Source organism: Galeopterus variegatus, unplaced genomic scaffold (assembly GCF_000696425.1).
Source record: "Galeopterus variegatus unplaced genomic scaffold, G_variegatus-3.0.2 Scaffold804, whole genome shotgun sequence".
NCBI lineage: Eukaryota > Metazoa > Chordata > Mammalia > Dermoptera > Cynocephalidae > Galeopterus > Galeopterus variegatus.
In genome coordinates this window covers 166,030-193,940 of record NW_007726915.1, presented here as the reverse complement: position 1 = coordinate 193,940, position 27,911 = coordinate 166,030, and the positions used below count along the sequence as shown (strand labels likewise).

The 27,911-nt window shown below is 38.2% G+C and overlaps 1 protein-coding gene across 6 annotated transcripts in view; it reads right to left on the bottom strand.

Annotated features, from left to right (window-relative positions):
- NCOA7 (nuclear receptor coactivator 7) overlaps window positions 1–27,911 on the bottom strand; it is a 127,362-nt gene that overhangs the window by 57,377 nt on the left and 42,074 nt on the right. For all 6 annotated transcript variants that reach the window (XM_008572532.1, XM_008572531.1, XM_008572535.1 and 3 more), the window contains exons 3-4: window positions 11,167–11,387; window positions 90–169 (exon numbers count right to left, since the gene is read on the bottom strand). In XM_008572532.1, coding sequence (XP_008570754.1) covers window positions 90–169; window positions 11,167–11,387 — 301 coding nt within the window. The remainder of the gene's footprint in view (window positions 1–89; window positions 170–11,166; window positions 11,388–27,911) is intronic.

The window sequence follows — 27,911 nt, the reverse complement described above, 5'->3', positions numbered from 1 at the left end:
GGGGGGGGGGGGGGGGGGGGGGGGGGGGGGGGCGCACTATGTAAACCTACCAGTATTAACAGACATTGCACCACCTTGTCTATACTTACAGTGTATTCCACAGTACCAAGGGGCTTCTGAACCACCATCTTCTTCTCCTTTTTATCATGTGTTTTGTTTTGATTGTCATCTGGAGAAGAAATTGTATGTAGATAAATCATTTCATTTTCAGGAATTGAAGAGAGGGTAAGTCTACAGTATATGAAAACTTACTTTCAAATTGACTTAAAAATAAAGACCCTAATATAAAAAATGGACTAAGGGTACAAATAGACCATACTCATAGAAGCATACTATTCATCAATGAACACATGAACAATTAATGTTAACTGTAATTAAATAATACAAGTAAAAACTATGAGGCAATGTTTTACAGTTAATAGTTTAAATGATAATTTGTAATGAAGATGAAGAGTAAAATCAGCATTGTTGTGATATAAATGATATATAATGTGAATCAGTGCAGCCCTTTTAGAGAATGATTTAGTAATATGTAAAAATAGACATAAAAATGTTCATTCTCTGGCTCAGTAATAATTCTCCGAGGAATTTATCCTAAGGACAAATTCAAAAGAAGAAAAATACTGTCACAACATATGGTTATTGCACTAATATTTATAATAATAAACACTTGGAAAGACCTGTATGTACAAAAACATATTAAGTTGGACCACAGATTTGCTACTTTAGAGGTCAAAAATGGTCAACCATTGGCAGCTATAAGATGATTCAACATAATTGTTATGGTTAATAGATCCTGATATGTTAATTCAGAAATCAAAAACCACAGCGATATATTGCAGTGGATAAAAATTGAAGAGACAAAAAGAATATAAAATTGAATTAACCATGAAAACTGGAGCAACTTGTATGTGTTCTGAAAAATACAAGTCAAAATCACATATCATTTGGCTCCTATTAGATTGGTGAAATCAGAATAACAAAAATTTTAATATTATAATGTTAATAATTCTAATTATTCTAATGTTAATTCTAATGTTAGGATAATTCTAATGTTGTTAGAAATATGAACTGCTACTAGGAATGTAAATGGTTCAGTCATTCCAGCAAATTAAGTACATGCAGCTCATATACCCAGCAATTTAACTCACAGATATACATCCTCTCCCAGGAGGTACACTTTATCTATAATGTAAGTGACCTACTCAATATGATCATCACAGTGTCATCTCAGGCAGTGGGAACTGGAGGGTAAGAAGGATGTGGTAGATACGCACTGGGATTCCAGGCAGGAATTAGAAGTAGTATAGCCAGAAGTATACACAACAAAAGTTTACATCAAGAGAAAGAGAATGGAAGGTACAGAACAATATCATTTATGTACATTTAAACAGATGGACACACAACAACCACAAACATTTTTCAAGGGCCCAGAAAAATAAAAGCCTATACACACTGAACCCAAGAGAATGATGTGGAGTGGGTAGAGAAATAGAAGTGGAGAATGAGAATAAAAGGGAATTAATGAATAAAAACAAGGAGCCCAGCTCTAACCAGTTATGACATGCCATGATCTGAGAAGTGTGATTATCTCAGCCCTCTACATCTGAGGTCCTACAAACACACACACATACACAGAAATGTATCAACAATATCATTTCATCTACATAACAAATATGGTGATACTGGATGAGAACTGGATGGTAACACAGAAACATGAAAATAGTTAATTCACATGGATTTATCTGACTTTTAAATATTTCCTTTTAAAACTAAAAACCAAGAGGGAAAAATATATTTAAATAGCTCCTGTTAAGAGCCCTCTTCTAGTCATTGGTATGTTCAAATTGGATCCATTTATAAAACCAGAGACCTTGACGTGTTTGATTGTGGGTGACACCCCTGTCAAAGCCACAAATTGAACACTATGTTTTACAGTTAGCTCAATATAAAAAGCTGAGAAGTAATTGGCAAATTTGAAGGACCTAATTCAATTACCTTCATATCATTATAGCACAAGGTAAGGTTTCATATTGCTTCACAAGTATTTTTTCTGCAGGAGTTGGTAAAGATGGCCAACTATGTGTCTCAATGAGTGATGCTCTGTGTCTTACCCAGACGGGTTCTGCAGCACACAGTCCACATAGCACTGGGGACAGCTAGGAAGAGACATGACCTGCCATGGGCAAGGACAGCTCTGAGGCACTTCAGGATGGGGCTCGAACTCCAGTGTTTTAGGAGAGGACCCCTGACCATCCCCAAGGGTGCAACTGTCTCCCAGTGACACAACACCTCCACTTCCAGCTTTAGACCTCCTCACAGCCCTTTATACTTACCCAAATTCTGACCCTCCCCCCAGCTTACAGGAACCTGAGGAAAATGCTATAAAAGTATCTACTGCCAGAGGGGAAAGGTGGCCAGGTGTTCCTTCAGAAGCCATTTAGAGCAAAGCAACTGAACCTCCTACCTGCCCCACTGCTGCAATCAAGTCTTCAGAGCTGGTTTTTCCCAGTTGAGTAAGGAAGTACCTGTAGTAAAATTGACAAAAATCCTAGAGGAATGAAACTTAGGCCCTTCGGCCTAACCTATCTTATTCTGCATTAAGTCCTGGAGTTGAGAGCTGAAATGGGCAGCAGGAACAGGGTACCTGTGTCGACCTCAACCCAGGTGGATCTTGGTGCCCTGTCCACAAGTCCTGCCACTTTCCTTCCCACCTCATAAGAGGGCCAGGAGGGTATAAAACACAAGGCTTTTGGCTCCTGCATTAGAGATGATCCCAGATACAAGTTTACCGAAAGATGACTCCTCTTTCTCCACACACTAGGGCAAAAGAAGGTGATATCTACCAGTATGTCTGGGGCCTGGGGGGACATGAAGTCCAGATGTGACAGAATCCTTTGTAGTAGTTATCTGTGAAGTCTCGGGTGAGGTTATGACTGCCATGAGAAAACATTTAAAGAAGAGGTCTGAGATTTGAGGACAGAACCTAAAGAAGGCTTAGACTGAGGGAATGAAAACAAGTGTGGTTGATATAAGGGGGGAAAATCAACTAGAGGAATGGGAAAATGAATGTAATGTCACAGAGGTCATGGAAAAAAGGTAAAGGGAGGTGGTGTTGACACTGTCAAATGCTTCCAAGAGATGGAAACCTGGAAATGGATAACTGGGTCACAGAGTTCCTGCAAGTATAGGAAGCTCAAGACACATGGTGTTAACCCTATCAGTAGAGCAGGGGTAAGGTCATCTGCTAAAATGTAAGGGGGTGAAGAAAGGATTGGGAAAATAAGGGGCAGTGAAAATTGGAAGAGTTACTATGGCAAAGATATGGTTTCAATAATATGAGCATTAAGGGCCGGCCCGGTGGCGCACTGGAGAGTGCGTCGCTTGGGAGTGTGGCGGTGCTCCCGCCAAGGGTTCGGATCCCATGTGGAGACCGGTTCCCGCTCACTGGCTGAGAGCGGTGTGGGTGCAACACCGAGGGTTGCGATCCCGTTGCCGGTCCCCGGTACGAGTGCGACACCGAGGGTTGTGATCCCGTTACCGGTCAGTAAAAAAGACAAAAAGGAAAAAAAAAAATAATATGAGCATTAAGAAGCAACACAACAGTACGGGATCACCCAGGGGTGGGGTCTCGACACCAGGCTGACAGGCCACATAAGAGTAAGCAAATACACTGCTGAAATGGCCACCTGTGGGGCTTATAACACACAGAGCAGGGTGGCCGAAGCTAGACAAGTGGTGGGTGAAGGGCAGTAAGATGTTGGAGGAGTTAGGACAATGGCAGGATGAATTAGTTTCCTGTTGCTGCTGTAACAAATTACAACAAGTTTAGTGGCTCAAAATTAAAAATAAACACAGGTTCATTATCTTACAGTTCCTTAGGTTAGAAGTCTGACATGGCGGCTGGCTGATTAGCTCAGGTGGTTAGAGTGCTGTGTTATAACACCAGGGTCAAGTGTTCGGATCCCAGTATTGTCCAGCCACCAAAAACAACAATTACAAAAGTCTGACATGGGTCTCATTGCTTTCCTTCTGGAAGGTCTAGGGGAGGATTAGTGTCCTTGCCTTTTCTAAGTCCTAAGAAATGCGCTAGTTTCCTTAGTTCAAGGTTTCTTTCTCCCCCTGCAAACCCAGCAACGCTGGCCAAGTTCTTCTCCCACTGATGTTTTTCTAGTTTTCTCTCTTCTACCTTCCTCTTTCACTTTTAAGGACCCTTGCTATTAGACTGGGCCCACCTTGACAATCCAGACAGATCTCCTTAATGTCAGCTGGTTAGCAAACTTAATTCCATCTACAGCTTTAATTTACCTTGCCATGTAACCAAACAGGTTTGGGGAAAGAGGACATGGACATCTTTGGTGCTGGTGGTGGGAGGATACTATTCTGCCTACCACAGATGGAGAACAGATTTATAAGAAAAGACAACAAAAAGAGGTTGAGATCCAAAGGGGATTTTTGAGAATTCAGGTAGTGCTGTCAGATGTGGCCAGTGAGTATGCCAGTAGGGAAGATAGTGGGCTGTTAAGGAATGCAGCGCTAGTTAAATATTCTGGTTCTGGAAAAACGATAACAACAACATAAAAAACGCCAGCAGAAATGAACCAATACCAATGTCCTTCAAACCTGAGCATCTGGCTCCTGTCACACACCAGTGGGGACCAGGTGAATTTAGAACTGTGGACAGTAATAATGACTGTACTTGAATAATGATTGTATAATATCGTACTTGAAAACAGGAACAAAAGAGACACCTGTGAATTCCCTGGATCCTGATTCCATAATTTCTATATAGATACAGAAGGACAGAAAAGATAGGACGAAGCCTTTTTTTCCATTACTATCAATTATCTGAACAAGCACAAACAGAACTTTAAAAAATTATCAGGTTTTCAAATTATATAAGGACCAACTCTGCTCTGGTCTTTCACTTACTGAGCATGTGTGTCCCTTCATCTCTGGCTCCCCTTGAACAATCTATTCTCTCCCCTTCATCTATCTCTGCCATAAGAATGGGGTTCATGAGTCTGACAGCACAGTACCCTCAACATCTCATCTAAAGAGGGAGGACGGTTTCCATGGTATCCAAATGAGGGGGTCCAGAAAGGCAAAAGTTTTCTGTGTCTCTCCAGATCTTTCTAAGAAAGGGATACACTGATTTATGAATTGGAGAATCTGTTTCCAATGACAGGCATGTCCTTATACTGAAAACTAATGCATTCAGCCATGATGACAGTATGAAATTTAACCATAAAAATATTATGACATTTATCATAAAACCAAGGTCATGTGCCATCTCCCTTATGTCACCAAACACCTTTCTGACTATAATTTGGTCTAGGGGTCAAAATGAGCAGAGTCCAACTAGCAACCCTGATATATTTTCATAGCTGTGATGTTAAGCAAGTTATGTGCAATCTTTGTGTATCACTTTCCTCATCTGTAAGAAAAAATTAGTGAATACTGTTACTCTTGGAGGCTGGCAGAGAGTAAGTGCTTAACAAACACTAATATTAGTAGTAATGCAGTCAACATAAGTAAATAACAATTTGAATACAGTAGAGTTAAAAGAATAATAAATCATGAGCAAAAAGGTTCATTCCAGAAATGCAGCAGTGATACAGTATTAATATGATGGATTATTATAAATTACTTAAAGGAGAAAAACCATATCTGATCACTTTGATACATCCCTCCCCAAAAAACCAAAAAAAATCCCCATTTCAATCCAACTGTTGGAAAACTAATAGAGTGAACTTCTTCAACACAATTAAGAATTTTTAGTTATTCTTTGATATTCATTAGAAATATGCTTCTGAAAAAGCAATGCAATCCTCATGAGTATTATATCAAAAGCAATTTCCCCATAAGAATAAAAACTGAATGACTTCATTATGTCACCTCCAGGTCTGTGGTCACTGGCTAATTACCTAAATTCAGCCTGAACTAAGGCACTGCTAAGGCTCCTATCTCCAGCTTTATGGAAAAAAGACTCCACATGAGCAGTGGGACAGATACCCATAGGCACTGTGCAAGCTCCATCCCATTCCTTCTATTCTGGTTTTGCTGCAGAAGGCAAGTGACTAAGAGCAATTCCAGCAAAGCTTTTAAGGCCTCTGGGCATGGTATTTACCCCTATACTAAATTATAATAAAAAAGCTAACCTAATGTGATGTGAGCCAAACCACAAGTATTTAAGGTCATAAAGAAAAAACTTTGTAGTGGAGATGAAAGCAGAAACACTACGAACATAATGGAGACAGTGTGGAAACCCCATTGTGGATAAAGAGGGAATCCCCTTCTGTCTGCTGGAGGCCACCTTTCACAGCACTCCAAGATAACAGTTGAGCTCTAATGTACTAAAGGCACCCATGTGCTCATCAATGGTCTCTTGAGAGGTTAAGCACTGTTCTAAACTCTTCTAAAGCATACCTGTGTAAACTGAGATGAGCCCTTATATCCTGTATTCTTTGAGTCTTTGAGATCTAAACTATCAGAATGGTCATCACTTTTGAATAGAAGCGCAATGCTATTATGTTTGTGGCTTGACCTATTTATTTTGTAAATTTATCAAAATAACAAAACTTCAGCTTTCTGAACTTGCTTTGTAAAATAAAGACAAATGACATCGATGAAATCTTCACACATGTGGCTAAAAACAAAAACAAAACAAAACAAAACACTTAATAAAAAGTAATCTCTGTATGGAAAAGTGTTAGGGTTGCCACTGTGGGAAATAACTCAGTAGTGGCTACTTTCATGTTGTCCTAAAAACCAAAAATGTATAGCAAAGAAAAAGCAGAGAATTTCATTTGTTATTTTTTTTCTTGCTAAGTTTCTTTTGAAGTCAAGAGGGGAAACTATGATTTGAAATGATTAATATTGATATTACGGAGTTATTATTGAAAAGCTAAATTCATTCTTCATACTGTAAAGGTTCTTCTTAAATAAATCTTTAACTATGATCTTCTCAAAACTACCCATGCTCCTATTTAAGCCTCTTGGGTCTGTAATAATGACTTCCCAAGTATAATTCTCTTAAAATTTCTACTTTACTATCCAGGATTCTTAGTGTTAACCTTTTACATTAAAACATTAAATAATAATAATAATAATAAATAATAATAATAATAATGATATATTTTATTCCAATTCAGGTTTGCCTCCTTTATTTATAAAATTTCTTCATCTCTTTCCAGTCTTAGGCTGGCATAGCTATGTTCAATTGAAGAACTTCCCTATAATGAAATGTTTTCCACATTTGTAAAATTCCCATTCCTATCTCCATGTTCTTAGAATCAAAGATGTGCGACTATTCTAAGGTTAAATATAATGAATTCCTTAAATATAAAAGTATCTTGTGATATAATTCATGACAATTTCATACATTTTAATACTGTAGTACAGACCATACATCTCTTGATACATTTACAAACATTATAACATACTTCTGTCAAATTTAACTACTAAGACACTTAATGCAAAATACATTAAGACACATTATTACCAAACAATTCCTTAAGAGTTTATGTAAATAAACAGAAATGGGAAAAAAAGAGACCTACATATTAGCAAATACAAATGCAACTACAGAAGGGTTGAGTTCACTTATTCTAGAAGCTTCTTTTTTGATGCTTAGTGTGTGTGCCAGGTACTGCACTAGCTGTTGGATCCACATTTATCTGATGCTATCTTTCTCAACACAATTACTCCACTTCCTTTCTCCTACTCCCCTCTCAAAAGCAAAACAAAACATTTTTAGAATCAGCAACATGTTGTTACAATGGGGCAATTCTAGTGACTCAATCTTTCCAGAACATCTTTTTTTTTTTCCTTTTTGTCTTTTTTACTGACCGGTAACGGGATCGCAACCCTCGGTGTCGCGCCCGTACCGGGGACCCGCAACGGTATCGCAACCCTCGGTGTTGCGCCCGCACCGCGCTCAGCCAGTGAGTGGGAACCGGTCTCCACATGGGATCCGAACCCTCGGCAGGAGTGCCGCCGCACTCCCAAGCAGCGCACTCTCCAGTGCGCCACCGGGCCAGCCCCTCCAGAACATCTTTTACCAGTATCTTAACTATTCTTTTAAGTGTCAGGAGATAGCAATGAATTATGACCCTAGGCTTAAGTGAGGCACAGATAAATCTAATTCAACAAGTAAAAACATTATTTTGTCAAAATATGCTTCTTCAGAGCAGGCAGGTAACGTACAGGTGAGGAATGGATACCAACAGAAAGTGATTACTTTCTTATATACTGTTTGTTGAACTTTATATTTGTCTAACATTCTTTTTGCAAAGCCCTTGCTTTTACTCTATTACATGAAGTTTTCTCTATTTTTTTCTTGTTAAAAGTAACTATATAGTGTGTCATGTGCCAAAAATTAAAAAAAATTTTAAAAAGAAGAAAACGAATTTCCTGGCAACTTCTGTTCCAGAGAAAACAACTATCAACATAATGTTACATATCCTCCTAGTCTTTTTTTTTCCTATTCATACGTTATCATTGGTTGTCCACTAACTTTTCGTTTTGAGTCTTTGTGTTCTCTGAGTTACATTTTTTACACATATGGATTCACCTCATACCTGTAAATAGCAATTACAAGCATTTCCCCTGAAATCTGGGTTCCTCTAAACAAATTCATTTGATACTTCAGAAACACCTCCAAACATGAATTCATTATCTTCCTTCTTGAGTTTCCTATTTTGTCAATTCTTGACTTTGTTGTTTTTCTCTCTGACACACTACAATGATCACCAAATACTGCTGTTTCTACAAGAAAAATCTCTCCTCAGTGTACCCTTACTCCTCAGCCCCAGTCTCAGGCCAGCACAGAGTTAATGAGTTCCTCCAACAACTCCCTGTTGACTACAGGATAAAGTACAAATCCTTGGTGGGTCAACAAGATCTTCCCATTTTGTGTCTCTTTCCCCCGGAGGAGAGCCACCAAAAGAATCTTGAACTGAATGTGAGATAACCCTTGATGTGAGGTCTGAGGCTCCACCTAGTGGCACAGAACATCACCCTAGACTGGGAATCATGGGGATTCGCCAGACAGACCTTGCGAGATGAAGCAAACCTGCCAACTTGGGAGTTTGTCAGCTACAGTCAGATGTGGAAAGGGCCAAGGAGTCCTGGAATTCAGTGGCCCACTGAGAGGTTCTATCTAAGCACTGGATTCTCCTGAGGAAATGCCCCAAACCTCCAAACTAATTATTATCATTATCATTCTTGAGAGAAGACGACAAGCTGTAATAGTGTCTCTTTATTTATTGCTACCTAATAAAATCATAGGGTAATTCTGACCCAACAACTACGCTGTCACCTATTTCCTTCCAGAAGTTTCATGAGACTCAAAAAAAAAAAACCAAAAAAACCCCCAGAGCATTCATTCATCTATGTATTAATTGTTCCATTCAACGCACATTTAAAGAACACCTGTAATGCTGCAGACACTATATAAAGCTAATACAGCAGGGTCTAAGTCACCCCAGCCTGTAAATAGGGAATGAGATAAATCCATGACAACAATGCAGAAAGGAAGTCTAACCTGGACAGGGACAGGGAAGTCCTTCCAGAAGAAATAATGACTGAGCTGATTTTGTAGAGTCAACTAAGATTTAGTCACCTACAGAGAAGGGTACTGTTTCAGACTCGGCGTTACACATGCAACAGAGTATATACCACATTAAAAAGCTATCCTAATGCAGTGAGAAATCATATGTAAAAGAAGATGTGAATTTTAAGAGGAAGTTCATTAATCACAACCTCTTTCAGTAGGTTGACAGTTATAGCTTTTTATAAAATATTACAATGGCTTGAGATTAAGAGCATCCATTAAGCTATGTGATACATTATACAATCATCCTAGCCCACTGTAATGCTACAAAGCACATTGCAGCTGCAGATACCTCATGTGCCTCTGCTGGAGCAATGTCAGTGATGCAGCACTTATCACCACCTCAAGGGCCGTCCATTTCATCTTTGCTGAGTACTGTTAGAAATTTACATTAACCATCAAGACCAATATGTCTCCCTGTAACTTTGGCATTAACTGGGACCAAGTTTAGGGTCTTCGAGAACAAGTCTTAATGCTCTGCTACCACATTTCATATACTGTTCTTGCAGAGTGTGCTCAGAGACCTCCCTCAGTTTTCTCTTCCTTTGCCTTGAAGTCTTGAGTATGCCACAATCTGGATGCCACTTCAAGTTCTGACTCCTGGTACTTTTTATTTGCATTCTCTCTAGAACATACTCCAGGCCTGCATATGACAGAACAGTAGGCGGGAGAAGGATGATCCAAGTAAAGTTGGATATGACACTTCTGCTAGTGCAGTTTCAGATCAGTGGCTATTCTGAGAAGCTGTACAACACTGTGCACTCATTTTAAGATCCCCTTTAACTAAAACTCTCAAGTATATACATTTTTTTAACTGACAGATGCTAGGTCATGTCTCCTCCATTTTCTATTGCCTAGCTGATGCCAAAAAGTGCAGGCGTTTCTATCAACACTTTTATGTATACATCTATATACAACAAGAAAAATAATATTTGTCATACAGAAAAAGTAACCATTCATCAGATATTTAGTAATGCACAATACATGCGAGGCACTATGCTAGATGCTGAGAACACAAAGTTGAATAAGACACAATATTATTTCATTGTTATCCTTTTACACAAGATTATGTACACAGCTGGCCCTTGAACAATCATGGTTTGAACTGCACAGATCCACTTACACGTGGATTTTTTCCAGTAAATACTGTAAATGTATTTTTTCTTTATGATTTTCTTAATAACAAGTTCTTTTCTCTAGTTCACTTTATTGTGAAAATACAGTATATAATACATATAACATATAAAATACGTGTTAATCGACTGTTTATACTATCAGTAAGGCTTTGGGTTAACAGTAGGCTATTAGTAGTTAAGCTTTTGGGAAGCTGAAAGTTATATGTGGATTTTCAACTGTGTGAAGGGTCCATGCCCTTAATCCCTGCAATGTTCAATGGTCAATTATATAAATCAAGGGCTTGGGGCATGTAGTAGCTGCTCAATGACCTGTTATTTTCATTATGATGATGATCATTTACAAATTATAGTCTTTTAAAAATTATTACAGATTTTTAAAATAAGGATAACTTCAGTCGTGCCACCAATACTCACCAGTACTATAATATCTCTTTAGTTCTGTACGCCTGATCTCCTTTAACTGATTATTTTTTCTCTTTTTTTTCTCATCAGTAACATATTCCTCTTCCACAGCAATGGTGCACTTGTCTTGTTCTAAAATGACCGTATTAGCATCTTCTTTCCCAGTGTGAGTCCTCGCAGCTGTAGCTGAGGCTGTCTCTGCATGTTGTTTGGCTTGTTTTTTCTTTTTCAATCTAGGAATGAAAAATAAAGGAAACACTAGAGAAATGATTTGCTAGTAGAAATCATGTTAATTTCATGCTGTTGGGCTTTGAAAACTAATTAACTGATACAGAAAACACCTTCATTATAATATTGTTAATCAGATTTTTCTGTAATTTTTCCTTTCCTAATCATTTAAAAATTCTTATGTGAGACCTGTGGCCTTTCCTCAATTTTATATCCTCAGTACTATGTCTCAGAAAATTAATGGGAAATGCTCTAGGCTTAAAGAAAAATGAGATTCCTCGAGAGGGTGAAGAAAATAGAAATGTGTAAGAGAAAGCTAACTGTGTCTAGATCCTTTCTAAGCACAGGAAAGGGGCCATAATTAAAAATATATTTACATATGAGCAGAGTGCCACATATACGTAGAGGCCAAAGGCCTTGTTTTCAGAGTTTATATGCTGATAAGGCAAAAACATTCTCAAGAATGACACATCAGTTAATCACAGAGTGATACATCAAATTGGAAAATATTTTGAGTTACTGGATTTCAGTGAATTATGATAAACTTCATCTTTTATACATCTTTGACTGAGGAGTAAAGAATTGAAAGCATCGAATATATTAATGAATGCTATCAGTCAGCTATTATATTATAGTCTGGTTGGACACATCAATTTGAGAGTCTCCTTGAGGATTTGACCCTTAAGAGAACTCTGACTTCAGGCTAGAGACTTAACTCCTTGAGCCTCAGTTTTCCCACATATTAAATGGTGATAATTGTACTTCTGTAGCTATCTAACAGGGTCTTTTATTAGGATTAATTGAGATGATATATGTCAATACATAACACAAAACAAACAGAAACAGAAATAGTAAAATATTTCCTACTAGAATCATATGATGACATGAGAACTAAGCATGGTAAGATACATGACCCATTCAGTTCTGGGGATCAAGATCCCATATTCCAACAAGATATTTCAGCCAGGCTATTATTCACCAAACACTGAGCAGCCTGGTTCTCAGATTTCCATTGGCTAATAAATGAGAGCAGAAAAACTGAACAAAAGCCATAAATGAATATACTCGCCATCTCTTAGTTTGGCTATCTTTTTATGTTCTCTTGTTAAAAAAGAAAAAAAATCATAAACGAAACAAAATTGGAGACTCATAAAAAGAGATTATTTTGAGTAAACATGTTTGCATTTTCTATCCTCAGATTTTTAAGTTTTATTTTGTTTTTGTCTGTCCAGTTGAGCGACAGTTGCCATTGGTACAGTCCCAGGGCAAGGATGAAATCAAGGGTTTTCTCTCAGTACCAGCTACCCAAATCCTGGCCCCACTGCCTGGGGGAGGGCTTGCAAAAGTACTAGTCTACCCTCAGATTTTAAACTTTTTCTGGTAAAAGAGCAGGTGGCTCTTTGCAATACTGAGTCAGATAATGTTCCCAACAAAATAATTTCTCTCCCAATTGAGATTACTGTATGAGGCAGAAATTACTATGTGGTGATCTAGATACCATACAGAGATCATCTCTTTACACAGGGAGGTTTGCCTATGCAAAGGGCTGATCTCTTCATCCAAAATGCTTTCTATGGATGGGGCTGATCTTATTGTTGTGAAGTACTGGCTGATTGAAAACATGCTTGAGATAACCCCTGTGGTCCCCCATCCAGAAGAGATTCCTTCTATGAGGAGAGAAAAGAGATGTCAACAATTAGTTCTATGTGGACTAAGACATGCTGCTTCTCAATCTTCTGAACTTTTCCACTTTAAGTTGATTCAAATGTCCTCATTTCACTGTCCCCACGATAATTAAACTCAATCAGATCTAGGGCATGCGTGTTGATGAACAGCAGCATTGTCTGGGGACATCTCATTACAGGCTGATTTTCATACACGGAAATAACAAAATGGGATATATACTGTTTTATTCATTCCCCCCCTTTTCTACACAGACTGTTATTGTCAACACATATAGATGCCAAATATAGTTGTTGTTTCAGGAAAAATGCTAGAAAATAGAAATACCAAACTTGCTTAACAGAAAACAAAGTACAATTTAATGCTTTAGAAATCCTACAATAAGCTACATCTTTTGTTTGGACTAGAGTACTTATGAGAATTTCTTTCTCTGGAGGTTATCAATATAACTGGAACATTCTGATCTTGCAACTGGAAATCAGATGTGTTTCTGGAACCTCTTTGTGAAATGCTTCCTTCCAAGCATAGAAATACACTTTTTAAACACCTTTTCCAAGGAGGAATAATGGCCAACCTGATGAATGTGGTACAGTTAATATTCTTCAAATGTTTCTTTTTAGGGCTTTTACCTTTTAGGCCTTCTCTTTTGTTTTTCAAGTCATTATTTACCATAGTAAGACATTCACACAATAGGAATTTGTTATCACTAAATTAAGGTAAACTCGGGGAAAAAAAGGTCTTACAGAAAAATGAATTCCCCTTATTTCCTCTAAGCTTTTTTAATGACCCCAAATATACACTTATTTATATTGTGAACTTAAAAATACTTGGCACATCATCTTAAACAGATGACAGATTAAAAAATAACGAAATATATTTACATTTGATTGCTGTATGAATAAACAAAACTCAAATTTTTATTTTGTTATGCCGCATTTGTCTTTCTTTAAAAAAGATCACAATTACATAAATGAAGTGTTTTTAATTTGATCTTCCCCAAAGACAGAAGAATGTGGCAGCAGGGCTCTCAATGCCTTGACTCCAAACTTCTTATTTATACCTTTCTGTAATGGAATATTAAAGAGCTTTTTAATTCTGGAATCTATTGGCTTTTTTACATTAAAACAGCAAGGGCACTTGCAGGATACACATATACCCACTACTGTCTGAGCCCAGAGTCAGCAGACTGAAGAAATAAATAAGGTGATACTACTAAAGAAATCATTTTTAGTAGTTAAATGAAAACTGTTTTTCCTCTGAAGCTTTTTCCTTTACTAAAGGAAATGAGTTCAGGGCACTGGCAGGAATCAAAGCCAGGGCCTGGATGGAGCAAGTTCCTTTCTGCAGAGATTTCTTCCCTTGCTTGCTGACACCTAGGGGAATACAACACGAAAAGGTGCCAAACGATGAGGCATGCATTAGTGCTCAGAGAGAAAGCTTCACGCAGGCAGGGGTTTGTTCTTTTACGGGCTGTGCTCCCAGGGCCTGTGCATGGCACACATTAGGTACTCAATAAATGTTTCTTAAATGAATGAATGGATAATGAGCCTTTATGTCCCGTGTTGGTTGAGATCTGTCCTACAAACATGCCATTTCACAGCTTTGTGATTAGCAGCATGCTCTCAAAAATAAACTCCCACCTCCTTATTTAGATAATTGACTTAAAAAGAAAATATGTAAGCCATATAAAATTTAAAATGCATTAAACTATAGACTTCTTTAATTAATATTAAATTAGTGGTTCTATATGATTCTGAAAAAAGTACCATTGACATAAATATTTAGCATGGCACTGTCCAATAGGGTAGTCAGTAGCCAGTCACTTATGGTTATTAAATTTAATCAAATTAAATAAAAATTTAAAATTCAGTTCTTTAGTTGTAAGAAACACATTTCAAGAGCTCAATAGACTGATATGCTAGCAGGTACTCTATTGGACATACACACAGAACACTTCTTTTTTCACAGAAAGTACTGTACAGTACTGATGTAGAGCTATAGTTAGCCCTATTAGCAAGAGATTAGAGGGAAGGGTGAAGATAGAACTAATATTTAAAACTTAATGAGTATATGCTTAGAATGTGTCCACAAGGATACACAAAAACATTGGTAAAATGAGTTTTCAGAAAAAGAAAGTTATAAGCTGGGAGTGGTGTGGGAAGCATGGGGAGAAAAAGAAAAATTACTTTTCATTGTGTTTGCTTTTGCACCTTTTAAATTTTATACCATGTACAATAAGTATTCAAAATTTTTTTTAAGTATTTAGTCTTTGAAGTCTCCCTACTATAAGAATAATTTAACACATAAATATTGTCAATGTTTAAAAATGTTTACTTTTTCTGAGATTATTATGAAAAGCTTGAAAGAGTTTTCTTCAAACAGTAACTGCCGAGCTCACTAGGGAACCAGGAACCAGGCACCACGCTATGTGCTGTACAAATCTTATCCTATTCTCACAAAAGCCCAGTGAGGTAGGCAATTTTATCTCTATTTTACAGATAAGAAAAAGAAGACTGAAAAAAACAAGGACCATTTGCCAAGGTCACAGCACAGAGTTTAGTTGTGGAGTAGGAATTCACAAACCTAGGTTAGAGCTAATTGCCACAGGGCCTCCCAGGATCACCCCTTCTAAAAGTGTTGTATGGTTTATACGCATATTTTGACTTTAAAATAAAATCCACTGCACTTTTGGCATTTTATGATCCATTTGGGGGATAATGGCCTGACAATCTAGTGGGCTTCACTGGAGCACACACTCTCAGGAAGCCGTGAACTGAGGCGTAGTTCCGGGCTTGGCTCTCTCTGTAATCAGCTCTGTGACCTTCTCTGGAAATATGATAAACTCTCTGGGACTTCTAAGTAAACAAAAGCAAGAGGATGACATGATTTTCAAGGTCCTGTTTGGCTCTAACAAATTACACTTGGCTGAGAAGATTAGGAAATGTGCCAAAGCTGTTTGGATGTTAAAAAAAATTTTTTTTCTTTAAATCCAAACTAAACATTTCCAAGAGTCTTGCACTTTCCTATGTTTTCCTGTACGTGCCATTTTCCTTCCACTGCAGAGCTTCCAGCCCAGGGGAAGTCCATGGGTCAGGACAGAACACCATTCATATATAAAGGCTGTCAAAAAAAACTCAAAACCAACAACAAAACCCCAGTGCTCTATAATTTGGGGCTAATAGCTCCAGGAAGAAAAGTAGAAAATGTTAAAATTGACCGACCTTGAAGGCAGTATAGTCCTCTTTAGTACAAAATTTCTCCTTTAAATTGCCTCTGTAGGGAAATAGAGTTCTAACATAAAAGATGTAAATATAATATTATTTCATGAAAAAAGTTTTAGAATAACATCATACTATGACTATACTTGTGGAAAAAAACAAATAAAAAATAAAGCAAAACCAACAACTATATACATGTAGATATATATGTATATAGGTTTGGTGGGTGTATGGGAAAATGGTTGGAAAAGGGAAGAGAAAAACGTTCATTTTTTTTGGCAGCTGACCGGTACTGGGATCCAAACCCTTGACCTTGGTGTTATCAGCACCTTGCTCCAACCAAGTGACTTTATTTTTTTGATTCTCAAAACTTTATTGAGCTATTGCATTTTGCTTCAGTTGACTTACTTTACATTTATACAACTTGGTGGTGGTAAATTTTTTGTACAGCAAGCATGCATAACTTTTTGTTATTATAAGGCCAATAAATAACCACAATAAAAATGAAATATCTGCAGCTCTGCAACATTTTGCTAAATCTCATTCAGTGGTTTATTCTTGCTCCTAAATCCAGCTATTGCAGTGAACTCCTGGACTGCAACCATGTTTTTTTTTTTTTTTTTTTAATCAGATAGAGCTGGTCTATCTCCCTCAGGAGACCTCCTCTTGGTTCTGGTTCTGGTTCTTGGCTATTCTGGCTGCAACCCTGTCATTGTACTGTCTGACCTTCAGAGTCTAGGCTGTTTTTTCCTGACTTTTGCTACCTCCAGACTCAGGGAAATGGGTACTACAATGGAATGAGCTCAGCCTTTAGGAAGAAATATTTGTGTCTGAATCCTCTTTTGTTCCTTGGGTGTGCATCCTTGTGCAAGTTACTATATCTAAGCCTCAGGTTCTTTGTCCTTGAAATAAAAATAATAGCCTTACAGATGTGTTTTTGTGATGATTAAATACTACACAGAAAATTACTTTACTATTAAACACAACCTGTGCTTGGTTTACAATAAGAGCACAATAACCAGAAGTTACTAATTTGTTGTGCTACTGCTGTTATTTTTACTTGAGGATTTCTAAGGATCCAAGTAAAGGAGAGAACAGATGAATATAAACACAACAAAGAAGGTATCTGACAAATCCCAGATATTAATATACATTCACATTCTTTTTCTCACTGTACACAAATATTAATTTTATTTAACATTGCTATGACTAAGTCACCAGTACAAAGCTATTTATTACTTCTAGAAGAACATCACTTCTTGTATTCCATTTCATTTTGTGATTTTATAGAGGGTCAGTTTTCAGTTGCCACTGCTGTGATATTATATTTATTGGTTTTCATCCACAGTAACCAACTCATACCTCTCAGAGCCCTTGTTCTTTTGTCATAATGTCAGGGTGGTTTAGGCCTCAGAATCAGTCCTCAGAAAACAGTCTTTCTCTGTGAACTTCTCTTGCCCCCCTTTCACCTGCTCGTTTTTCTCCCTGAGGCAAGCTACAGAAACTAGAACCGCTCTTCCCCAAGGCGAGTCATAGAAACCAGAGCCCCTTTTCCCCAAAGCCAGCCATAAAGAATAAATCTTCTCCCCATCCCTACCTTTCTGTCTTAGAGCTGGCCATAAAGAAATTCTCAGACATACCTTATCTGACTGTAGGTCATAAGACCCCTATTTCAGGAGAGGTTCTGCCCTATACCCAAGAGAAAGGAATGCTGCACAAAGAGGTCAACAAGAATCTGAACAAACAGGCCTTGCTGGGTTTCCCTGGGAACTCAGTCTGTTAGTGTTAGATCATACTCTTTTTGTCCCTAAAGAGGGAAGAGAGGCCACGGGAACCCCAATTTATAGCTGATCGGTCAGAAGCTCCAGAGGCCTAGACTTGTGACCGGCATCTGAATTGGGGGCAGACTTGGGGACTGAGCCCTCATCCTGTGCAATCTGATGCTATCTCCAAGTAGATAATGTTGGAATTGAATTAGAGGACACCCAGCTGGTGTCCACTGCAGAATCTTCCTGCTTGCTAGTGGGGAGAAATCTCCACACATTTGGTCACAGAAGTCTGTTTTCTGTGTCGACAAGTGTGCTGTGAGAACAGAGGAAAAACAGTTTGCTTTTCCTACTGAAGTGCAAATCTCAAATAAAATCAAACTTAAAGGCAGTGGAAGAAAAATAATTAAACAACAGCCAATAAACAGAATGCCAGTCAGGGGCAAGCCACAAAATGCAGTTTCCCTTTTCTAGGATTTCCCTGTGCTATTGAAACAGTGGTGTGGTCAGCAGATCTTAGGAGACTTTGGTAACCAAAATGTAGGTGCCAGAAATGGCTGCAAACAAATTGTCACTTTCTCAGAGGAGCCTTCGGGTGGGTTCATATGGAATATTTCAGAGAACCTTACAAGTAGCTCCCAGTGCCAGGATTACAATGACACTGCTGCAAAGTGGATGTGCCCTGTGTTTGCCTTGTATTTATGGCAAAAGACAGGCTTTTGTTGCACATGCAGGTTATCCCATGTGGGAGTCTGGCTCCCTTTTCTGAAAGTCAGGATGCTGAGTCACAGCCTAAAAAAGTTATAGGACAATCAATTGTACAGACAATGGTAATATATGTCTCAGTTATAATCTGAGGATGGGAACCAGAAAAGGGAACTTGCTCCAGGATAAGAGAAGTGTGTTGTGCTAAGAATATCAGCAAAGTCCTGTAAATATAGTATTTAAATATTAGGAGTTTTACTGCTTATCAACCAAGAATAAGCTGATCAACACAGCCACACAGAAGTTAATCAAAATCTGCAAATAGAAATGCTAAGAAGTGACAGGGCATTTGAAAGCTGTTTGTTCTTTCTGCTTTACAGTGGTATTATGCATGTGGCTTATTTAACATAATATAGTTAAACTAATTGGCTATATTAGTTCCCGTGGTTGATCTAACAAATTATCACAAACTTTAAAAATCACACATTTATTCTCTTACAGTTCTGGAGGTCAGAGGTCTGAAATCGGTTTCACCAAGCTGAAATCAAGGTGTAGGCAGGGCCATGCTCCCCCTGAGGCTCTTTTCTTGCCTGCTTTGGTTTCTAGAGCTGCATTCCTTGTGGCCCCTTCCTCCATCTTCAAAGCCAGCAGAATGGCACCTGGCTTCCATGCACACCGCCTTCTTCTCTGCAGTTCAATCTCCCTCTGCCTCCCTCTTATATGGACACTTGTGATTGCACACAGGACCCACCCTCATAATCCAAAATAATCTCCCTATCTCAGCTTCCTGAATTCAACCACATCTGCAAGATCTCTTTTGCCATAAAAGATAACATTCTCCATTCCCTGGGATTAGGACCTGGATTTCTTCGAGGGTCATTATTCAGCCTACCACACTGGCTAATTTAACTTTTGTGTTATAAATAATTATAAACCAAGCATCATATCACTGTAGGACCTTAGTTTCCATGTCCAAATCATTATTATGTCTACACAGTGTATTGTCTATGCTGCTTGAAAAAGATCACTGCTGGCAGTGACTGTCAATAAACATATTTCTAAGGAAAAGCCAAAAAGTTTACTCACGACTACCCTGAAATCTCGTGCTGCAATGAGGATATTTCAGATATGAGCTTTCGTTTTATACTGGGTGACTCTAAAACAGCCGCTTGGAGTTGTGGGTATTCAAAGAAAAATGTTATTAGGAAGGATTTCTAAAGGGTTAAATCTCATTTTCTTATCTAATTACTTCAATCTGCACTGAAATCATTATTTCACTGTTTATGATCATTCACGAAGCCAAGGAAGTCTTCCAAAAATTTTTTTCTTTTATTAGAATGCCTTAGCATGTCCAGATTTTCTTTTTTATTTTTTCTGGTCAGTTAATTGTTTAGGAATGTTTTTATTGAAAATGAATTATATGCTCTGACTACCCAAAAAATTTTAAAGAAAACAGCATTGGGATACATTTTAGAGACACACATATTTTACTATAACAGCAATATATTTCAGGGACATAATTCTTCTGGAGGAATTGAAAAAGTTTGCTTTCTTGAACCATTTTAGTGAAACAAGCAATTAAAGCATCGCTACAGTGAAAAATCTCAAGCAGAAATGCAATGTTGCCAGGGATTTTATTCTCAGATTTTAACCTTCCTTCTTGACAACTGCTTAAACTGTAGAAACACGGAGGAAAATAAAGGCTAAAAAAAATAATCCTGAAAATAATTAGCTTAGTATATAAATTAATGCCTTCCTGAAAGCCTAATAAGTGAGGCATAAAGTTTATGATCAGCAGAAATGACCTGCTAACAAAAACAATTATGAATAGCATCAAATTAGAGTATGTTCTAGCTGCACTGCTCTCCCTCTTCCAACTTTTACATATGTATTCCATTAATTTTAAATTGCTTTTGAACAATTTTAGACTCACATATACCTACCCTTTTATGATGCTTTCAGTGCCATAAACTAGAAGAGGCCTTAAAACTTGTCCTGTCATTATAGGTATTTTCAGAAAAAAAAGGTCTAATATCAGGTATAAAATGAAAAAATTATTTTGGCAGATTCCCTCAATTTAGTTGGTTTACATTCACTATGTCCATTCAATGTCTTAGAGATATTTTTTCCAACTGATATAGACTGGCTGTTTCCTTGGGAAGTGACATTGCTCAAAAACACGACTCATAGGGTATAAGACTAGTAATACCTACTCTCAAATGTTTCCTAAATGTTTCTAAAATTAGTGTAGAACTCTGGGGTCTACATAATTCATTCACATGTAAGGGTGAATCCAAAAGAGATTTTTGAGGAAAAGTCTTGGCCTTGCTTTCATATTTCTGAGGGCCCATCTCCAGGACAATGACCATCCAATCACATGAAAGTCTTAGTCAGGCTCTTCAAAAATCCTCATCAGAGGTCATCTCTCAAATATGCCAGTTTGCTTTTAACCAACCACAAAGAACATCTGTGGTATAATAAAAAATAAATATTTGGTCTTTCACACCAGGTTCCTGGAACAGATCTAGAATACTTGACTCATGGCTTGGGGGTAGGGGTGGGGGACAGCGGTCCCTAGAAAGCTTCAGGATAGAGGTTGGTCACCAGAAAAACTAAGGCTTAATTAGAAGGCTGGCACTTTCAGCCGCCACCCTTACCCCTCACCTCTGGAGAGAGGGACTGGAGATTGAGTTGAACCACCAATGGTCAATGATTTAATTAATCATACTCGCAGAATGAAACCTTCACAAAAACACTTAAAGGACAGGGTTCAGAGAGCTTCTGGGGTGATGAACACATTATGAAAGCTGGGTGCCACACCCACAGCCCTCATACCCTGTCCTATGCATCTCTTCCAGTGGGCTGCTCCTGAGTTGTATCTTTTATAACTGGTAAACATAAGCAAAATGTTTTCCTGCATCCTGTGAGTCATTCTAGCAAAATATCAAACCTGAGGAGGGGGTCGTGGGAACCCCCAAATTTGTAGCCAAGTTGGACAGAAGTACAGGTGAACTGGGGACGGGGGATTTATGACTGGCATCTGAAATGAGAGTTATCTGGTGGAACTGAGCTCTTAAATCTGTGGGGTCTGACACTGACTCTGGGTAGTTAATGTCAGAACTGAACCGAATTGTTAAATACCCAGCTGGTGTCAGAGAATCAGAGAAAACCAAACTCTAAATTTTTCCAGAGAACCAATCTGGAACACAGCAGAGAAGATGGAAGTAAGACTGATAAAGACTTGCACAAAAACCATGCAGTCTATCCTTCCTTTTGATCACAGATTGATGACTCAATACCTGCTAACACGGTCTGCTTAGCCCAGGAGCACTTTTTAAAAATCCCAATGACTAAATAGTGAGCATTTAAAATGGAGACAGTTCACATAAGAATCTGGATTTCAGATTCTTATGAAGAATTAGAAAATATAACAGCACTGAGCTATAGCCCCACGTGTTAAACCTGATGGAGCTGAGCCAAAGCAGCTTCCCTCCTCTGAAAAAGCACATGCTGTCCAGTCACCGTCTCTTCCTGCCTTACAGTATCCATCCCAACATCTCAGGTTGGCAGTTAACAACTATCATCCACTCATGACATCACCACATTGGTTCCTAAGGGTACTGTTTGCATTTTTTTGTTCTAGACAGTACACATTTTATTCTTGGGTCAATTTAGCTCATCAGAAAGCTCAGTCTTAGACCACATAGGTTGGCCTAGTATAGAATATATTTCACTGAGTCATATGTTGGCATCATGCCCTCTCATTTCACTTATAGTCACTGCAATAAATTGCTTCTATAAGTGCTGTTAAAGACACTACCATTGCATTTTTCAGTGTTCTCATGTGAAGTCCTATATAATTTTAGAGTTAAGGCTAGGAAGGGCTTTGTCACTGTCATCTGAGGACTGGAGGGTGCTCGACTCATCAGTAAGGAGAGAGATGGAATGGAGTTCCTTTTTAACACTGAACATGAAGTAGATCCGAGTCAACCATACAACTAATGGCAAGCAATTTACTGTCCTCTTTTTCATGCCAACTTATATGTTCTCTGGCCTGGACTTCTCATTTTTAAATAGTATTTTGTCATTTTTAATAAGGGCAACAAAGGGAAAACATATTAACACATGGATGATCTCAGCCTTATTCCTTATGCTGCCTCCAAAGGGAAATTCTGGGTCTGCTTTTCTCTTTCCCTGGTTCTGGGCTTATTTACATAGATGTGAAGTAGAAGGCAGAGAGAAGTAGAAAAGGACACAGTGAGAGAAAAAATAGCAGTAAAAGACCTAAAGAAAAAAAAAGGGCAAAAGGTAAGGACATGAGGAGATACACTGAATTTGGGGAGAACTTCTGGGTAAGTTTCAAGAAGGAGACAGTTTGGGGAAGCAGCTGACAGCCATGTAAAAGGTCAGAGAGATGGGGAAAGAGTTCAAGTTTTATCAAATGTAATGCATTTATTCCTCCCTTGGATGTTTTCTGAGAGGTGAATAAATATTTTAAACATTCTCAATTATTTTCTCTATTATGCTTATTTCTTTGAATGTGACTTAATTCTGGGATGGACCAAAACAAAGTTATATATGGGTTACATATGTGTTTTTCCAAGGTGCCTTAAAGGTGGGGCATGTATGAATGAATAAAGAACAAGAAAATGAACAAGGGCTGCCTGGTTAGCTCAGTTGGTTACAGTGTGGCGGTGTTAATACCAAAGTCCAGGGTTTGAACCCTATATCAGCCAGCTATCAAAAACAAACAAACAAACAAAAACAATGAACAAACTTCAGTATGAAAAGACAAAGCAAGCTAATCATGAGTCATCTATGTCAATTTCATAAATTGATAAAACCCTTCAATCTGACCATGTCACATAGACTAAAAGAGACCAATATATCAAGTGAAGTCACCCTGTACCCTTACAATGAGAGAAATCAAACTCACCCAACATCAATCTACTATTTTAAAAAATAATACAAGGTGTTTTATGGTGAACAACTACCCTGAGACTAACAACTCCCCACAACTTGAATACCTTCCCCATTTCCCCCAAATAAGACAACTGGAATTTCCTATCATGAACTCTTCTTCCTACCTAATATGTCACATGGCACACAGAAGGCAATCGATTACATGTCATTAAGTGGGTAATCAACTACCCTCTCCAGTAGCAGCTGTTACCAAGAAACTTTTGATTTTATCATATTTTATTTTTGATTTTTTAAATAGTTTTTGATAAAAGACAAGGTAATTTCCATAGCGTTTTCTTGTTTTAGTTGTAAACATGCTTTAAGAAATTCCTTTTAATTCTAATAAACATTATAAAACTCTCTTAAACATGAATAATATTGGAATAACAGTCATCCAAATTTTCTGTGGATTTTCATATTCCTGCAGTCAGCCATAAGAAGACTCAGCTGGGCTTTATTTTGGTTGAGATTAAAAAAGCCTTCTGAAGAAAGCCAAAATGGAATAATAACGATATTCCATCAGATGAGAAAAATAAATACGTTTTAACTATTACTGAGATTCTTTGCAGGGAACATATCAGCTACAGTTCAAATGAAAGTCAAATAGAGAAAAGTTTCATTGTTGCTTGTATGGATTAGGCCAAAGAATCTCCAATCACTCCCCGCAAGTGTCTCTTAAAAGGGGGCTAAAATTTAACTTATGTACACCTTACAATTTTACAATGGCATGGGCAAAAACTATAATTTAGCATTTAGCAATTATTATAACCTCAGTATAACTACTATATATATACCAAAAAAGGGCACTCTTTATCAATACATGAATTCTTCTGTGTTCCAAGGGGGAGTTGTGCTGTTAAACACTGAACTAAATTCTAAATTCTACATAAAGTTGTCACAATATTAAAAATTCTAAAATGGTTAAGTAATTTAAAATGATAAAATAACTACTAAACTAACAGACAAATGACCTTCTCCATTTAGTTTTCTGAGAAGAACGAATCATAGAATCTCAGGTAGGAAAATTCTTTGAAAGTCATTTTATCAAATTATCCATCCATTCAATGACAGAATTAACTACTATATTTACAGCCTCTATCAAAATATTCTCGTGCCTAGAAACTCATGAAGACTCGATGTACATTATTCTACTTTTTAAAAACTTTAACTCCACTGCCTAGGAGTACACTGCCTGATACACTACAGGTAAGTGCAGTAGAGTTTTGTTGGCTTCCCTACAATCTATTCCTCCTTGTTTTGGCATCAAAGCCCAATTTTCAATAAATATGCCCTTTGCTATAGTACCAGATCTGGGTATGGATCCACCCTAGCTCCAGAAAGGAAATACTTGACACAGCCCTGTCCAGTCAAAGCACTGAGTCCCGGCCTCTCCAGCTGCAGTAATTCCTCCAAGAATCAGCACATGACCTGGTCTGGTCCAATCAGAGTAAATCTCAGGACCTGTGTGACCTACTGGCAAACACTTGCTTTGCCTGCTATTGTACAAGGAAGATGCTGAGTTCGCAGCATTTATCAAGTAAAGCCTGAGAAAGGAAGCCAAAAGAATGGAAGGGTTTAGATACATTTGAACTGAGTCATGATGACATTATTTGAGCTCCAAATCCAGTCATTTCTGAAGTTTATAATAGCAAGGATATTCCACATGAATAACCCCAAAATGTGGACTGGCTGAGCTGGGTTTAGATAGTGAGGAAGTTGGCAGTCTCTATCACCTGACATTAAAATGGACAGCTGTTGGATCTTAACACTAGATTATGTGCCTATTAAGGCCACATTATTAGGAGACTTATGGGAATTTTTAGGATTCTGGAGTAAGTTTCTATTTCTTTTAGCCTTCAATGAGGTCTTACAAAAGAAAAGCTTGGAATGTAAATGGTCTGCTGAAAGTAAAGAAAGATGAAACCACAACTCTGCTAAGAGAAAACCTTTGTCTGTGGCTTGGAACAACTGAGATTCTGGTGACTCTGGTTAAATATCAACCTCTCAAGACTCAGTAACTCATTTCTACCAAGCAGTTAGCTTAGGTAAATTTTAAGGTATTTTCCAGCCCTAAATGTCTATTAAAGTAAACAACTAAGTAAACAAATTCAAATCATATGGGGACTGATTATTTGGAGAACAAAAATCTTCAATTACGGGGCCGGCCTGGTGGCGCACTGCTACAGTGCGCTGCTTGGGAGCGCAGCGGAGTTCCCGCCGAGGGTTGGATCCCACATACAGACCGGTTCCCGCTCACTGGCTGAGCGAGGTGCGGGCGCAGCACCGAGGGTTGCGATCCCGTTGCCGGTCCCGGTCTGGTATGGGCACGACACTGAGGGTTGCGATCCGTTGCCGGTCACAAAAAAAGACAAAAAAAAAAAAAAATCTTCAATTACTCCATGTTTTTTTTTTTAGAATTTTCTTATAGCTGCAGAGGACATACTAAATTATGTCCACATGTATTAATAAATATTATTTGTATTTTTAGTTTTCTCTAGTGATGATTTTAGATACACGGTGTTTCATGAGAGCCTTCCATGGTTAAAACCAAACATTTGTGTTTACTAAAAAAAGTAAAAGATAAATAAGTCACCCACGTTTCTTTCTTTCTTTTTTTTTTTTGGCAGCTGGCTGGTAAGGGGATCTGAACCTGTGACCTTGTTGTTGTAAGGCTGTGCTCTAACCAACTGAGTTAAAAGCCCACCATATGTCTTTTAATACTCTCCCACTGCGTACTGAAGTACATCTTATTTTTAAAGATTCTTTATCATTTCTTGATAATTGTACCTACCAAGTGTTTTTACATGCATTATGATTTTTTAAAAATAATGAAAAGCTTTACAGTTTAATATATTAACCTAACATTTTTTTTAAGTTCATTATTATTCCCCAGAGGAAACAACCTGATAGAACCAACAAAAAGGAAGGAAGAGACAGAGGGAAGAAGGGCCTAACTTAAGCTAGTAGCCACTCTGTAACTTCTATACAGTACTAGGCCTCATGTCTAGTTTAACATCGGCAAAGCCAGGTTAAGCAACTTTCTTCCTTCTCCCCTCCTCTTTCCCTTTTCTGTTCCAGGAACTGAGCAGTGAAATTCCTCTCCCGGGAAGGGGTAAACATGACAGTTATCATCAAAGGAACCTCGGCTTCGGACTGGAACGCTTTGCACTGATATAGTAGCGACACTAATAAGAAGCCTATGCCCTAACCTACCAGGTGTTAAGAGACTACAAGGGCTACGTCACGTTGCATACCACTGATTTTGAAGTTGCCCATTACTCTGCCAGAACCCTCAAAGGCTTATAACTCCCTGCTTGCCTTTGTTTGGGGTAACTGATCTGGCTCAGACTTCCCTCCACATTAGTGGAATAAAGCTTTTTGGCTAAAATGGTGCCTGGCTTGGGTCTCTCTCTCTCCCTTTTCTCTGTCTTGCTGAACCTAACATACAGGAAGAAGCTAGGGGCAGAACTGAGCTTTAGAGGGATGAAGGGAGATTCAGGGACATGTCTTAAAGCTGCATCTGCTAAGCAAGCAGACTCTGTTTATTAGGACTGCACATTTATTTGGGGTGGCATGTGGGAAGTGCTGATGGCAATGGCGTGGAGGAGGCAGAGAGGCTAAAACCCCCAAAGTATCTCTTTCCTCCACCCTGATCTAAACAAAAGACCAGCCACACTTATTTGTTCTAAGAGTTTTAGTTGTCTGCCTACTTGACTGAAAGTTTTATATGCATGTGTGTGATCTTCATTAAAAAAGCACATTTGGGGCCAGCCCGGTGGTGCACTCGGTAGAGTGCGGCATTCCCACCGAGGGTTCAGATTCCATATCAAGACCAGTCCACTCACTGGTTGAGCGCGGTGCGGGCGCGACACCGAGGGTTGTGATCCCATTGCCGGTCGCGGTATGGGCGCGACACTGAGGGTTGCAATCCCGTTACTGGTCACGAAAAAAGACAAAAAGGAAAAAAAAAAAAAAAGCACATTTGTCTTTCCTAATTTCCACTTTTTCCTTATTTTCTCATTTTCTCTTTAATAAGGTTAAACTATGTAAATCACTCAAAATGAATGACTTCAAATTAACAAACTGCCAAATATCTAGGAGCAATGGTTTCACTCTACGGTAACACAGATTGGAGCAGAAATGTTTTTTTTTTTTTTTTTTTTTTTTTTTTCTTTTTTTCGTGTCCGGCAACGGA